The sequence below is a fragment of the Salvelinus alpinus genome, chromosome 3 (assembly GCF_045679555.1).
Source record: "Salvelinus alpinus chromosome 3, SLU_Salpinus.1, whole genome shotgun sequence".
Lineage (NCBI taxonomy): Eukaryota > Metazoa > Chordata > Actinopteri > Salmoniformes > Salmonidae > Salvelinus > Salvelinus alpinus.
The window spans coordinates 4404551-4420618 of NC_092088.1; the positions used below are offsets into that span (position 1 = coordinate 4404551).

The window sequence follows — 16068 nt, forward strand, 5'->3', positions numbered from 1 at the left end:
TCTCAATAGAAGTTGAAAACACTATTTTTTAAATAATAAATACTTACTGATCTCACAGTGGTCCCCCTCCCAGCCGTCTCCACAGATACACTGGTATACACTGACTTTATCAATACAGGTTCCTCCATTACCACACGGGTTGCTCTCACAATCATTAATATCTGAGATGGAGGGGCAAGAGAGAGAGCGGAGAGGGAGGGGGCGAGAGAGAGGGGAGAGGGGGAGCGAGAGAGAGAGAGAGAGGGGGAGCGAGAGAGAGAGAGAGAGGGGAGAGGGGGAGCGAGAGAGAGGAGAGGGGGAGCGAGAGAGAGAGAGGGGAGAGGGGGAGCGAGAGAGAGAGAGAGGGGAGAGGGGGAGCGAGAGAGAGAGAGAGGGGAGAGGGGAAGCGAGAGAGAGAGAGAGGGGAGAGGGGGAGCGAGAGAGAGAGAAATCATTAGAAACTACAGCATGGTAGGTTTAAATGTAAATGGATAACGTACCAAACAGGGAAAAACACAAACTCCAGGAAGATAATTCTCTGTGTGTTGGCTTTAGTTTGATGTGAGGATTGCAGTTGGTGTGTGAACTCGTGTGTGTTCTGTGCCAAGGTCGCAGTGTTTGTGGACAGTTTAGAGGGACACTGGGTACTGCTGATAGCTGCCTGCCAGTGGTGCTTTGAAGGACAGCATGGCTGGTTTGGGATCAGGGTCTCTTTGCTTTAGCGAGATATGTCATGTCTATGAGTCAGTATGTCTGCTATATGTCATGTCTATACGTCAGTATGTCTGCTTTACGTCATGTCTAAGTCAGTATGTCTGCTATATGTCATGTCTATAAGTCAGTATGTCTGCTATATGTCATGTCTATAAGTCAGTATGTCTGCTATATGTCATGTCTATAAGTCAGTATGTCTGCTATATGTCATGTCTAAGTCAGTATGTCTGCTATATGTCATGTCTATAAGTCAGTATGTCTGCTATATGTCATGTCTATAAGTCAGTACGTCTGCTATATGTCATGTCTATAAGTCAGTATGTCTGCTATATGTCATGTCTATAAGTCAGTATGTCTGCTATATGTCATGTCTAAGTCAGTATGTCTGCTATATGTCATGTCTATAAGTCAGTATGTCTGCTATATGTCATGTCTATACGTCAGTATGTCTGCTATATGTCATGTCTATACGTCAGTATGTCTGCTATATGTCATGTCTAAGTCAGTATGTCTGCTATACGTCATGTCTAAGTCAGTATGTCTGCCATACGTCATGTCTAAGTCAGTATGTCTGCCATACGTCATGTCTATACGTCAGTATGTCATGTCTATACATCAGTATGTCTGCTATATGTCATGTCTAAGTCAGTATGTCTGCTATATGTCATGTCTAAGTCAGTATGTCTGCTATATGTCATGTCTATAAGTCAGTATGTCTGCTATATGTCATGTCTATACGCCAGTATGTCTGCTATATGTCATGTCTATACGTCAGTATGTCTGCTATATGTCATGTCTAAGTCAGTATGTCATGTCTGTATGTCAATACGTCTGCTATATGTCATGTCTAAGTCAGTATGTTATGTCTATACGCCAGTATGTCTGCTATATGGCATGTCAGTATGTCTGCTATATGTCATGTCTAAGTCAGTATGTCTGCTATATGTCATGTCTATACGTCAGTAGGTCATGTCTATACGTCAGTATGTCTGCTATAAGTCATGTCTAGGTCAGTATGTCTGCTATATGTCATGTCTAAGTCAGTAGGTCATGTCTATACGTCAGTATGTCTGCTATATGTCATGTCTAAGTCAGTATGTCTGCCATACGCCATGTCTATACGTTAGTAGGTAATGTCTAAGTCAGTAGGTCATGTCTATACGTCAGTATGTCTGCTATAAGTCATGTCTATACGTCAGTATGTCTGCTATAAGTCATGTCTAAGTCAGCATGTCTGCTATAAGTCATGTCTATGAGTCAGTATGTCTGCTGTATGTCATGTCTATACGTCAGTATGTCTGCTATAAGTCATGTCTCAGTCAGCATGTCTGCTATAAGTCATGTCTAAGTCAGCATGTCTAAGTCAGCATGTCTGCTATAAGTCATGTCTAAGTCAGCATGTCTGCTATAAGTCATGTCTAAGTCAGCATGTCTAAGTCAGCATGTCTGCTATAAGTCATGTCTAAGTCAGCATGTCTGCTATAAGTCATGTCTAAGTCAGCATGTCTGCTATAAGTCATGTCTAAGTCAGCATGTCTGCTATAAGTCATGTCTAAGTCAGCATGTCTGCTATAAGTCATGTCTAAGTCAGCATGTCTGCTATAAGTCATGTCTCAGTCAGCATGTCTGCTATAAGTCATGTCTCAGTCAGCATGTCTGCTATAAGTCATGTCTAAGTCAGCATGTCTTACTCTCGTGACAGTATGTTCCTCTGAAGCCCTCCTGACAGTCACAGCTGAACTGTCCTCCAGCCTGGCTCCGACAGCGTCCGTGAGGACCACACACGTTGGAGGAGATGTACCGCTCCCCGCCAGGGGTACTGTTGGACCCCACGGCAACCGTGCAGCTGTCAATCACTGTGGGGGCAAGAAAGAAAGAAAGAAAGAAAGAGAGAAAGAAAGAAAGAGAGAAAGAAAGAAAGAGAGAAAGAAAGAGAGAAAGAAAGAGAGAAAGAAAGAAAGAGAGAAAGAAAGAGAGAGAGAAAGAGAGAGAGAAAGAGAGAAAGAGAGAAAGAAAGAAAGAAAAGAAAAGAGAGAGTTATTTTTCACATGCATGTGAGCAGAGGTGACTGATGACAGGAAGCATCTTTGGGTATTAGAAAAGTGCTGTATAAATCCTATGATGGCAACCCACTACAGAACATATAGACCTGAACCCAGGCCTCATACATAAAGCAACTCGGGGTGTCCTCTTCTTCATTATGATAACTCAGGGTAGTTCTGGTACCATAGTGATAACTCAGGGTAGTTCTGGTACCATAGTGATAACTCGGGGTAGTTCTGGTACCATAGTGATAACTCAGGGTAGTTCTGGTACCATAGTGATAACTCAGGGTAGTTCTGGTACCATTGTGATAACTCAGGGTAGTTCTGGTACCATTGTGATAACTCAGGGTAGTTCTGGTACCATTGTGATAACTCAGGGTAGTTCTGGTACCATAGTGATAACTCAGGGTAGTTCTGGTACCATAGTGATAACTCAGGGTAGTTCTGGTACCATAGTGATAACTCAGGGTAGTTCTGGTACCATTGTGATAACTCAGGGTAGTTCTGGTACCATAGTGATAACTCAGGGTAGTTCTGGTACCATAGTGATAACTCAGGGTAGTTCTGGTACCATAGTGATAACTCAGGGTAGTTCTGGTACCATAGTGATAACTCAGGGTAGTTCTGGTACCATAGTGATAACTCAGGGTAGTTCTGGTACCATAGTGATAACTCAGGGTAGTTCTGGTACCATTGTGATAACTCAGGGTAGTTCTGGTACCATAGTGATAACTCAGGGTAGTTCTGGTACCATTGTGATAACTCAGGGTAGTTCTGGTACCATAGTGATAACTCAGGGTAGTTCTGGTACCATAGTGATAACTCAGGGTAGTTCTGGTACCATAGTGATAACTCAGGGTAGTTCTGGTACCATTGTGATAACTCAGGGTAGTTCTGGTACCATAGTGATAACTCAGGGTAGTTCTGGTACCATAGTGATAACTCAGGGTAGTTCTGGTACCATTGTGATAACTCAGGGTAGTTCTGGTACCATTGTGATAACTCAGGGTAGTTCTGGTACCATAGTGATAACTCAGGGTAGTTCTGGTACCATTGTGATAACTCAGGGTAGTTCTGGTACCATTGTGATAACTCAGGGTAGTTCTGGTACCATTGTGATAACTCAGGGTAGTTCTGGTACCATAGTGATAACTCAGGGTAGTTCTGGTACCATAGTGATAACTCAGGGTAGTTCTGGTACCAATGTCCTCTCCTCATTATGAACTAAACTGATTTGAGATCAGCACTCTGAGAGTGGCTTTATGAATCCAGACCCGGGTTTACATTCCGGTTAAACACAGACACACGTCGCTGACGGATCGATCAATTCTTCTCAGGAAGTGTCAACATGGAGGAACAGCAGCGACAGAAAGCTGTTACTCTGATCAATCTCACTCTGCACTCTGGTTTAGTTAACACAGAGCTGAATCTAAACCCCAAACTAATACCGAGAGGGAGAGAGGTGGGGGGGAGTGAGGGAGGGGGGGCGACCCCAAACATTATACTAATACCGAGAGGGAGAGAGGTGGGGGGGAGTGAGGGAGGGGGGCGACCCCAAACATTATACTAATACCGAGAGGGAGAGAGGTGGGGGGGAGTGAGGGAGGGGGGCGACCCCAAACATTATACTAATACCGAGAGAGAGAGAGGTGGGGGGGAGTGAGGGAGGGGGGGCGACCCCAAACATTATACTAATACCGAGAGGGAGAGAGGTGGGGGGGGGGGGGGGGGGTGAGGGAGGGGGGCGACCCCAAACATTATACTAATACCGAGAGGGAGAGAGGGGTGGGGGGGGGGGTGAGGGAGGGGGGGCGACCCCAAACATTATACTAATACCGAGAGAGAGAGAGGTGGGGGGGAGTGAGGGAGGGGGGGCGACCCCAAACATTATACTAATACCGAGAGAGAGAGAGAGGTGGGGGGGAGTGAGGGAGGGGGGCGACCCCAAACATTATACTAATACCGAGAGAGAGAGAGGTGGGGGGGAGTGAGGGAGGGGGGGCGACCCCAAACATTATACTAATACCGAGAGAGAGAGAGGTGGGGGGGAGTGAGGGAGGGGGGGCGACCCCAAACATTATACTAATACCGAGAGGGAGAGAGGTGGGGGGGAGTGAGGGAGGGGGGCGACCCCAAACATTATACTAATACCGAGAGGGAGAGAGGTGGGGGGGAGTGAGGGAGGGGGGGCGACCCCAAACATTATACTAATACCGAGAGAGAGAGAGGTGGGGGGAAGTGAGGGAGGGGGGCGACCCCAAACATTATACTAATACCGAGAGAGAGAGAGGTGGGGGGGAGTGAGGGAGGGGGGCGACCCCAAACATTATACTAATACCGAGAGGGAGAGAGGTGGGGGGGAGTGAGGGAGGGGGGGCGACCCCAAACATTATACTAATACCGAGAGGGAGAGAGGTGGGGGGGAGTGAGGGAGGGGGGGCGACCCCAAACATTATACTAATACCGAGAGGGAGAGAGGTGGGGGGGAGTGAGGGAGGGGGGCGACCCCAAACATTATACTAATACCGAGAGGGAGAGAGGTGGGGGGGAGTGAGGGAGGGGGGCGACCCCAAACATTATACTAATACCGAGAGGGAGAGAGGTGGGGGGGAGTGAGGGAGGGGGGCGACCCCAAACATTATACTAATACCGAGAGGGAGAGAGGTGGGGGGGAGTGAGGGAGGGGGGCGACCCCAAACATTATACTAATACCGAGAGAGAGGTGGGGGGGAGTGAGGGAGGGGGGCGACCCCAAACATTATACTAATACCGAGAGGGAGAGAGGTGGGGGGGGTGAGGGAGGGGGGGTGAGGGAGGGGGGGCGACCCCAAACATTATACTAATACGGAAAGAGAGAGAGGTGGGGGGGGAGTGAGGGAGAGCGAGGGGGATGGAAGGGAGAGCGAGGGCGATGGAAGGGAGAGCGAGGGGGAGGCAGGGCGAGCGAGGGGGAGGAACTAAAGCAGGGACAGTAGCAGTCGACGGGGAGACAACAGAGAGGAACTAAAGAGGACAAGGTGGACGTACCTTTACACGTGCTGGTGTGACAGTGGTCTTTGAGGTGAGAGCAGTTTTTCCCTTCGTAGTCTTCTGAACAGGCACAGTAGTGACCCGTAGCCAGGTTGTAACAGGACGCACCATTCTGACACGGGTTGACGAGGCAGTAGTCTATGTCCAACTAGAGACAGAGAGATATTGACATTTTGGTCGTTTGGCAGACACACTTATCCAGCACATCTTTCAGTTAGTGTATTAAACTAAAAACAATATATATATATATATATATATATATATATATATATATATATATATATCACTTTGCAAGTAAAACCTTCATCAAAAAGTGTAGTTATCAGAGAAATCACTGAGAGACAAGACCATGGAAAGAGATAGAGAGAGAGAGAGAGAGACGGGGTTCAATACTGAACACAGACCTAACCCACAGCATCCTCCCTACAGAGGCTTGCCAGGAAATACCACACACACACGGGGGACTTGATCAGTGAGTCTGGGTATAAACAGAAGAATGTCTCCAACACACAGCAGCCAGCAGACAGGATCAGCTTCACTAAGACTAAACCCTGACTTAAAATGAAGGTTGATGAGGGACCTATAGGCAGGTTGGAGGGTGGGGTAGAAGGCAGGGTGGGGTAGTAGGCAGGCTGGGGTAGTAGGCAGGGTGGGGTAGTAGGCAGGCTGGGGTAGTGGGCAGGGTGGGGTAGTAGGCAGGGTGGGGTAGTAGGCAGGCTGGGGTAGTAGGCAGGGTGGGGTAGTAGGCAGGCTGGGGTAGTGGGCAGGGTGGGGTAGTAGGCAGGGTGGGGGGGTCGGCAGGGTAGTCTAGTAGACAGGGTGGGGGTAGTCTAGTAGACAGGGTGTGGGTAGTCTAGTAGGCAGGGTGGGGTAGTAGGCAGGGTGGAGGTAGTAGGCAGGGTAGTAGGCAGGGTGGGGTAGTAGGCAGGGTAGTCTAGTAGACAGGGTGGGGGTAGTCTAGTAGACAGGGTGGGGTAGTCTAGTAGGTAGGGTGGGGTAGTCTAGTAGGCAGGGTGGGGGTAGTCTAGTAGGTAGGGTGGGGTAGTCTAGTAGGCAGGGTGGGGGTAGTCTAGTAGGTAGGGTGGGGTAGTCTAGTAGGCAGGGTGGGGGTAGTCTAGTAGACAGGGTGGGGTAGTCTAGTAGACAGGGTGGGGGTAGTCTAGTAGACAGGGTGGGGGTAGTCTAGTAGACAGGGTGGGGGTAGTCTAGTAGACAGGGTGGGGTAGTCTAGTAGGTAGGGTGGGGGTAGTCTAGTAGACAGGGTGGGGTAGTCTAGTAGGCAGGGTGGGGGTAGTCTAGTAGACAGGGTGGGGGTAGTCTAGTAGACAGGGTGGGGTAGTCTAGTAGACAGGGTGGGGGTAGTCTAGTAGACAGGGTGGGGGTAGTCTAGTAGGCAGGGTGGGGTAGTCTAGTAGACAGGGTGGGGGTAGTCTAGTAGACAGGGTGGGGGTAGTCTAGTAGGCAGGGTGGGGTAGTCTAGTAGGCAGGGTGGGGTAGTCTAGTAGACAGGGTGGGGGTAGTCTAGTAGACAGGGTGGGGGTAGTCTAGTAGGCAGGGTGGGGTAGTCTAGTAGACAGGGTGGGGTAGTCTAGTAGGCAGGGTGGGGTAGTCTAGTAGACAGGGTGGGGTAGTCTAGTAGACAGGGTGGGGTAGTCTAGTAGACAGGGTGGGGTAGTCTAGTAGACAGGGTGGGGGTAGTCTAGTAGACAGGGTGGGGGTAGTCTAGTAGACAGGGTGGGGGTAGTCTAGTAGGCAGGGTGGGGGTAGTCTAGTAGACAGGGTGGGGGTAGTCTAGTAGACAGGGTGGGGTAGTCTAGTAGGCAGGGTGGGGTAGTCTAGTAGACAGGGTGGGGGTAGTCTAGTAGACAGGGTGGGGGTAGTCTAGTAGACAGGGTGGGGTAGTCTAGTAGACAGGGTGGGGGTAGTCTAGTAGACAGGGTGGGGGTAGTAGGCAGGGTGGGGGTAGTCTAGTAGACAGGGTGGGGGTAGTCTAGTAGACAGGGTGGGGGTAGTCTAGTAGGCAGGGTGGGGGTAGTCTAGTAGACAGGGTGGGGGTAGTCTAGTAGACAGGGTGGGGTAGTCTAGTAGGCAGGGTGGGGTAGTCTAGTAGACAGGGTGGGGGTAGTCTAGTAGACAGGGTGGGGTAGTCTAGTAGACAGGGTGGGGTAGTCTAGTAGACAGGGTGGGGGTAGTCTAGTAGACAGGGTGGGGGTAGTAGGCAGGGTGGGGGTAGTCTAGTAGACAGGGTGGGGGTAGTCTAGTAGGCAGGGTGGGGGTAGTCTAGTAGGCAGGGTGGGGTAGTCTAGTAGGCAGGGTGGGGGTAGTCTAGTAGACAGGGTGGGGGTAGTCTAGTAGACAGGGTGGGGGTAGTCTAGTAGACAGGGTGGGGGTAGTAGGCAGGGTGGGGGTAGTCTAGTAGACAGGGTGGGGGTAGTCTAGTAGGCAGGGTGGGGTAGTCTAGTAGGCAGGTTGGGGGTAGTCTAGTAGGCAGGGTGGGGGTAGTCTAGTAGGCAGGTTGGGGGTAGTCTAGTAGGCAGGGTGGGGTAGTCTAGTAGACAGGGTGGGGGTAGTCTAGTAGGCAGGGTGGGGGTAGTCTAGTAGGCAGGTTGGGGGTAGTCTAGTAGGCAGGGTGGGGGTAGTCTAGTAGGCAGGGTGGGGGTAGTCTAGTAGGCAGGGTGGGGGTAGTCTAGTAGGCAGGGTGGGGTAGTCTAGTAGACAGGGTGGGGGTAGTCTAGTAGGCAGGGTGGGGGTAGTCTAGTAGGCAGGGTGGGGGTAGTCTAGTGGGCAGGGTGGGGGTAGTCTAGTAGACAGGGTGGGGGTAGTCTAGTAGACAGGGTGGGGTAGTCTAGTAGGCAGGGTGGGGGTAGTCTAGTAGGCAGGGTGGGGTAGTCTAGTAGACAGGGTGGGGGTAGTCTAGTAGACAGGGTGGGGGTAGTCTAGTAGGCAGGGTGGGGGTAGTCTAGTAGGCAGGGTGGGGTAGTCTAGTAGACAGGGTGGGGTAGTCTAGTAGACAGGGTGGGGGTAGTCTAGTAGACAGGGTGGGGGTAGTCTAGTAGGCAGGGTGGGGTAGTCTAGTAGACAGGGTGGGGTAGTCTAGTAGGCAGGGTGGGGTAGTCTAGTAGACAGGGTGGGGTAGTCTAGTAGACAGGGTGGGGGTAGTCTAGTAGACAGGGTGGGGTAGTCTAGTAGGCAGGGTGGGTGTAGTCTAGTAGACAGGGTGGGGGTAGTCTAGTAGACAGGGTGGGGGTAGTCTAGTAGACAGGGTGGGGTAGTCTAGTAGACAGGGTGGGGTAGTCTAGTAGACAGGGTGGGGTAGTCTAGTAGACAGGGTGGGGTAGTCTAGTAGGCAGGGTGGGGTAGTCTAGTAGACAGGGTGGGGTAGTCTAGTAGACAGGGTGGGGTAGTCTAGTAGGCAGGGTGGGGTAGTCTAGTAGACAGGGTGGGGTAGTCTAGTAGGCAGGGTGGGGGTAGTCTAGTAGACAGGGTGGGGTAGTCTAGTAGACAGGGTGGGGGTAGTCTAGTAGGCAGGGTGGGGTAGTCTAGTAGGCAGGGTGGGGTAGTCTAGTAGACAGGGTGGGGTAGTCTAGTAGACAGGGTGGGGTAGTCTAGTAGGCAGGGTGGGGGTAGTCTAGTAGACAGGGTGGGGTAGTCTAGTAGACAGGGTGGGGGTAGTCTAGTAGGCAGGGTGGGGTAGTCTAGTAGGCAGGGTGGGGTAGTCTAGTAGACAGGGTGGGGTAGTCTAGTAGACAGGGTGGGGTAGTCTAGTAGGCAGGGTGGGGGTAGTCTAGTAGACAGGGTGGGGTAGTCTAGTAGACAGGGTGGGGGTAGTCTAGTAGGCAGGGTGGGGTAGTCTAGTAGGCAGGGTGGGGTAGTCTAGTAGGCAGGGTGGGGTAGTCTAGTAGACAGGGTGGGGTAGTCTAGTAGGCAGGGTGGGGGTAGTCTAGTAGACAGGGTGGGGTAGTCTAGTAGACAGGGTGGGGGTAGTCTAGTAGGCAGGGTGGGGTAGTCTAGTAGGCAGGGTGGGGGTAGTCTAGTAGACAGGGTGGGGTAGTCTAGTAGGCAGGGTGGGGGTAGTCTAGTAGGCAGGGTGGGGGTAGTCTAGTAGACAGGGTGGGGTAGTCTAGTAGACAGGGTGGGGGTAGTCTAGTAGGCAGGGTGGGGGTAGTCTAGTAGGCAGGGTGGGGTAGTCTAGTATACAGGGTGGGGGTAGTCTAGTAGGCAGGGTGGGGGTAGTCTAGTAGACAGGGTGGGGTAGTCTAGTAGACAGGGTGGGGTAGTCTAGTAGACAGGGTGGGGTAGTCTAGTAGACAGGGTGGGGGTAGTCTAGTAGACACGGTGGGGTAGTCTAGTAGACAGGGTGGGGTAGTCTAGTAGGTAGGGTGGGGTAGTCTAGTAGGTAGGGTGGGGTAGTCTAGTGGGCAGGGTGGGGGTAGTCTAGTAGACAGGGTGGGGGTAGTCTAGTAGACAGGGTGGGGTAGTCTAGTAGACAGGGTGGGGGTAGTCTAGTAGACAGGGTGGGGTAGTCTAGTAGACAGGGTGGGGGTAGTCTAGTAGGCAGGGTGGGGTAGTCTAGTAGGTAGGGTGGGGGTAGTCTAGTAGACAGGGTGGGGTAGTCTAGTAGGTAGGGTGGGGTAGTCTAGTAGGCAGGGTGGGGTAGTCTAGTAGGTAGGGTGGGGGTAGTCTAGTAGACAGGGTGGGGGTAGTCTAGTAGGCAGGGTGGGGTAGTCTAGTAGGTAGGGTGGGGTAGTCTAGTAGGCAGGGTGGGGTAGTCTAGTAGGCAGGGTGGGGGTAGTCTAGTAGGCAGGGTGGGGTAGTCTAGTAGGCAGGGTGGGGGTAGTCTAGTAGGCAGGGTGGGGTAGTCTAGTAGGTAGGGTGGGGTAGTCTAGTAGGCAGGGTGGGGGTAGTCTAGTAGGTAGGGTGGGGTAGTCTAGTAGGTAGGGTGGGGTAGTCTAGTAGGCAGGGTGGGGGTAGTCTAGTAGGCAGGGTGGGGTAGTCTATTAGACAGGGTGGGGGTAGTCTAGTAGACAGGGTGGGGTAGTCTAGTAGGCAGGGTGGGGGTAGTCTAGTAGGCAGGGTGGGGGTAGTCTAGTAGGCAGGGTGGGGGTAGTCTAGTAGACAGGGTGGGGGTAGTCTAGTAGACAGGGTGGGGGTAGTCTAGTAGACAGGGTGGGGTAGTCTAGTAGGCAGGGTGGGGGTAGTCTAGTAGACAGGGTGGGGTAGTCTAGTAGGCAGGGTGGGGGTAGTCTAGTAGACAGGGTGGGGTAGTCTAGTAGACAGGGTGGGGGTAGTCTAGTAGACAGGGTGGGGTAGTCTAGTAGACAGGGTGGGGTAGTCTAGTAGACAGGGTGGGGTAGTCTAGTAGACAGGGTGGGGGTAGTCTAGTAGACAGGGTGGGGGTAGTCTAGTAGGCAGGGTGGGGTAGTCTAGTAGGCAGGGTGGGGTAGTCTAGTAGACAGGGTGGGGTAGTCTAGTAGGCAGGGTGGGGGTAGTCTAGTAGGCAGGGTGGGGGTAGTCTAGTAGACAGGGTGGGGTAGTCTAGTAGACAGGGTGGGGGTAGTCTAGTAGGCAGGGTGGGGGTAGTCTAGTAGACAGGGTGGGGGTAGTCTAGTAGACAGGGTGGGGGTAGTCTAGTAGACAGGGTGGGGTAGTCTAGTAGACAGGGTGGGGTAGTCTAGTAGGCAGGGTGGGGGTAGTCTAGTAGACAGGGTGGGGTAGTCTAGTAGACAGGGTGGGGGTAGTCTAATAGGCAGGGTGGGGGTAGTCTAGTAGACAGGGTGGGGGTAGTCTAGTAGACAGGGTGGGGGTAGTCTAGTAGGCAGGGTGGGGTAGTCTAGTAGGCAGGGTGGGGTAGTCTAGTAGACAGGGTGGGGGTAGTCTAGTAGGCAGGGTGGGGGTAGTCTAGTAGACAGGGTGGGGGTAGTCTAGTAGGCAGGGTGGGGGTAGTCTAGTAGACAGGGTGGGGTAGTCTAGTAGGCAGGGTGGGGTAGTCTAGTAGACAGGGTGGGGGTAGTCTAGTAGACAGGGTGGGGGTAGTCTAGTAGACAGGGTGGGGTAGTCTAGTAGGCAGGGTGGGGGTAGTCTAGTAGACAGGGTGGGGGTAGTCTAGTAGACAGGGTGGGGTAGTCTAGTAGACAGGGTGGGGGTAGTCTAGTAGACAGGGTGGGGGTAGTCTAGTAGACAGGGTGGGGGTAGTCTAGTAGACAGGGTGGGGTAGTCTAGTAGGCAGGGTGGGGGTAGTCTAGTAGACAGGGTGGGGGTAGTCTAGTAGACAGGGTGGGGTAGTCTAGTAGGCAGGGTGGGGGTAGTCTAGTAGGCAGGGTGGGGGTAGTCTAGTAGGCAGGGTGGGGGTAGTCTAGTAGACAGGGTGGGGGTAGTCTAGTAGGCAGGGTGGGGGTAGTCTAGTAGGCAGGGTGGGGTAGTCTAGTAGACAGGGTGGGGGTAGTCTAGTAGGCAGGGTGGGGGTAGTCTAGTAGACAGGGTGGGGGTAGTCTAGTAGGCAGGGTGGGGTAGTCTAGTAGACAGGGTGGGGGTAGTCTAGTAGGCAGGGTGGGGTAGTCTAGTAGGCAGGGTGGGGTAGTCTAGTAGACAGGGTGGGGGTAGTCTAGTAGGCAGGGTGGGGTAGTCTAGTAGACAGGGTGGGGGTAGTCTAGTAGGCAGGGTGGGGTAGTCTAGTAGACAGGGTGGGGTAGTCTAGTAGACAGGGTGGGGTAGTCTAGTAGGCAGGGTGGGGGTAGTCTAGTAGACAGGGTGGGGTAGTCTAGTAGACAGGGTGGGGGTAGTCTAGTAGACAGGGTGGGGTAGTCTAGTAGACAGGGTGGGGGTAGTCTAGTAGACAGGGTGGGATAGTCTAGTAGACAGGGTGGGGTAGTCTAGTAGGCAGGGTGGGGTAGTCTAGTAGGCAGGGTGGGGTAGTCTAGTAGGCAGGGTGGGGTAGTCTAGTAGACAGGGTGGGGGTAGTCTAGTAGGCAGGGTGGGGTAGTCTAGTAGGCAGGGTGGGGTAGTCTAGTAGACAGGGTGGGGGTAGTCTAGTAGACAGGGTGGGGGTAGTCTAGTAGGCAGGGTGGGGTAGTCTAGTAGACAGGGTGGGGTAGTCTAGTAGACAGGGTGGGGTAGTCTAGTAGACAGGGTGGGGGTAGTCTAGTAGACAGGGTGGGGGTAGTCTAGTAGGCAGGGTGGGGGTAGTCTAGGAGACAGGGTGGGGGTAGTCTAGTAGACAGGGTGGGGGTAGTCTAGTAGACAGGGTGGGGTAGTCTAGTAGGCAGGGTGGGGGTAGTCTAGTAGACAGGGTGGGGTAGTCTAGTAGGCAGGGTGGGGGTAGTCTAGTAGACAGGGTGGGGTAGTCTAGTAGACAGGGTGGGGGTAGTCTAGTAGACAGGGTGGGGTAGTCTAGTAGACAGGGTGGGGTAGTCTAGTAGACAGGGTGGGGGTAGTCTAGTAGACAGGGTGGGGGTAGTCTAGTAGGCAGGGTGGGGTAGTCTAGTAGGCAGGGTGGGGTAGTCTAGTAGACAGGGTGGGGTAGTCTAGTAGGCAGGGTGGGGGTAGTCTAGTAGGCAGGGTGGGGGTAGTCTAGTAGACAGGGTGGGGTAGTCTAGTAGACAGGGTGGGGGTAGTCTAGTAGGCAGGGTGGGGGTAGTCTAGTAGGCAGGGTGGGGTAGTCTAGTAGACAGGGTGGGGGTAGTCTGGTAGGCAGGGTGGGGGTAGTCTAGTAGGCAGGGTGGGGGTAGTCTAGTAGACAGGGTGGGGTAGTCTAGTAGACAGGGTGGGGGTAGTCTAGTAGACAGGGTGGGGGTAGTCTAGTAGACAGGGTGGGGTAGTCTAGTAGACAGGGTGGGGTAGTCTAGTAGGCAGGGTGGGGGTAGTCTAGTAGACAGGGTGGGGTAGTCTAGTAGACAGGGTGGGGGTAGTCTAATAGGCAGGGTGGGGGTAGTCTAGTAGACAGGGTGGGGGTAGTCTAGTAGACAGGGTGGGGGTAGTCTAGTAGGCAGGGTGGGGTAGTCTAGTAGACAGGGTGGGGGTAGTCTAGTAGGCAGGGTGGGGGTAGTCTAGTAGACAGGGTGGGGGTAGTCTAGTAGGCAGGGTGGGGGTAGTCTAGTAGACAGGGTGGGGTAGTCTAGTAGGCAGGGTGGGGTAGTCTAGTAGACAGGGTGGGGGTAGTCTAGTAGACAGGGTGGGGGTAGTCTAGTAGACAGGGTGGGGTAGTCTAGTAGACAGGGTGGGGGTAGTCTAGTAGACAGGGTGGGGTAGTCTAGTAGACAGGGTGGGGGTAGTCTAGTAGACAGGGTGGGGGTAGTCTAGTAGACAGGGTGGGGGTAGTCTAGTAGACAGGGTGGGGGTAGTCTAGTAGGCAGGGTGGGGGTAGTCTAGTAGACAGGGTGGGGGTAGTCTAGTAGACAGGGTGGGGGTAGTCTAGTAGACAGGGTGGGGTAGTCTAGTAGGCAGGGTGGGGGTAGTCTAGTAGGCAGGGTGGGGGTAGTCTAGTAGGCAGGGTGGGGGTAGTCTAGTAGGCAGGGTGGGGGTAGTCTAGTAGACAGGGTGGGGGTAGTCTAGTAGGCAGGGTGGGGGTAGTCTAGTAGGCAGGGTGGGGTAGTCTAGTAGACAGGGTGGGGGTAGTCTAGTAGGCAGGGTGGGGGTAGTCTAATAGACAGGGTGGGGGTAGTCTAGTAGGCAGGGTGGGGTAGTCTAGTAGACAGGGTGGGGGTAGTCTAGTAGGCAGGGTGGGGGTAGTCTAGTAGACAGGGTGGGGGTAGTCTAGTAGGCAGGGTGGGGTAGTCTAGTAGACAGGGTGGGGGTAGTCTAGTAGGCAGGGTGGGGTAGTCTAGTAGGCAGGGTGGGGGTAGTCTAGTAGACAGGGTGGGGTAGTCTAGTAGACAGGGTGGGGGTAGTCTAGTAGGCAGGGTGGGGTAGTCTAGTAGACAGGGTGGGGGTAGTCTAGTAGACAGGGTGGGGGTAGTCTAGTAGGCAGGGTGGGGGTAGTCTAGTAGGCAGGGTGGGATAGTCTAGTAGACAGGGTGGGGTAGTCTAGTAGGCAGGGTGGGGTAGTCTAGTAGGCAGGGTGGGGTAGTCTAGTAGACAGGGTGGGGGTAGTCTAGTAGGCAGGGTGGGGTAGTCTAGTAGGCAGGGTGGGGTAGTCTAGTAGACAGGGTGGGGGTAGTCTAGTAGACAGGGTGGGGGTAGTCTAGTAGGCAGGGTGGGGTAGTCTAGTAGACAGGGTGGGGTAGTCTAGTAGACAGGGTGGGGTAGTCTAGTAGACAGGGTGGGGGTAGTCTAGTAGACAGGGTGGGGGTAGTCTAGTAGGCAGGGTGGGGGTAGTCTAGTAGACAGGGTGGGGGTAGTCTAGTAGACAGGGTGGGGGTAGTCTAGTAGACAGGGTGGGGTAGTCTAGTAGGCAGGGTGGGGGTAGTCTAGTAGGCAGGGTGGGGGTAGTCTAGTAGACAGGGTGGGGTAGTCTAGTAGGCAGGGTGGGGGTAGTCTAGTAGACAGGGTGGGGTAGTCTAGTAGACAGGGTGGGGGTAGTCTAGTAGACAGGGTGGGGTAGTCTAGTAGACAGGGTGGGGTAGTCTAGTAGACAGGGTGGGGGTAGTCTAGTAGACAGGGTGGGGGTAGTCTAGTAGGCAGGGTGGGGTAGTCTAGTAGGCAGGGTGGGGTAGTCTAGTAGACAGGGTGGGGTAGTCTAGTAGGCAGGGTGGGGGTAGTCTAGTAGGCAGGGTGGGGGTAGTCTAGTAGACAGGGTGGGGTAGTCTAGTAGACAGGGTGGGGTAGTCTAGTAGACAGGGTGGGGGTAGTCTAGTAGGCAGGGTGGGGGTAGTCTAGTAGGCAGGGTGGGGTAGTCTAGTAGACAGGGTGGGGGTAGTCTGGTAGGCAGGGTGGGGGTAGTCTAGTAGGCAGGGTGGGGGTAGTCTAGTAGACAGGGTGGGGTAGTCTAGTAGACAGGGTGGGGGTAGTCTAGTAGACAGGGTGGGGGTAGTCTAGTAGACAGGGTGGGGGTAGTCTAGTAGACAGGGTGGGGTAGTCTAGTAGACAGGGTGGGGTAGTCTAGTAGGCAGGGTGGGGGTAGTCTAGTAGACAGGGTGGGGTAGTCTAGTAGACAGGGTGGGGGTAGTCTAATAGGCAGGGTGGGGGTAGTCTAGTAGACAGGGTGGGGGTAGTCTAGTAGACAGGGTGGGGGTAGTCTAGTAGGCAGGGTGGGGTAGTCTAGTAGACAGGGTGGGGGTAGTCTAGTAGGCAGGGTGGGGGTAGTCTAGTAGACAGGGTGGGGGTAGTCTAGTAGGCAGGGTGGGGGTAGTCTAGTAGACAGGGTGGG

General features: G+C 53.5%; 1 protein-coding gene across 1 annotated transcript in view; it reads right to left on the reverse strand.

Moving 5' to 3' along the window:
• Positions 1 to 16068, reverse strand: part of jag1b (jagged canonical Notch ligand 1b) — a 99651-nt gene that overhangs the window by 18767 nt on the left and 64816 nt on the right. The window contains exons 13-15 of the mRNA XM_071391082.1: positions 5766 to 5916; positions 2385 to 2549; positions 48 to 161 (exon numbers count right to left, since the gene is read on the reverse strand). Coding sequence (XP_071247183.1) covers positions 48 to 161; positions 2385 to 2549; positions 5766 to 5916 — 430 coding nt within the window. The remainder of the gene's footprint in view (positions 1 to 47; positions 162 to 2384; positions 2550 to 5765; positions 5917 to 16068) is intronic.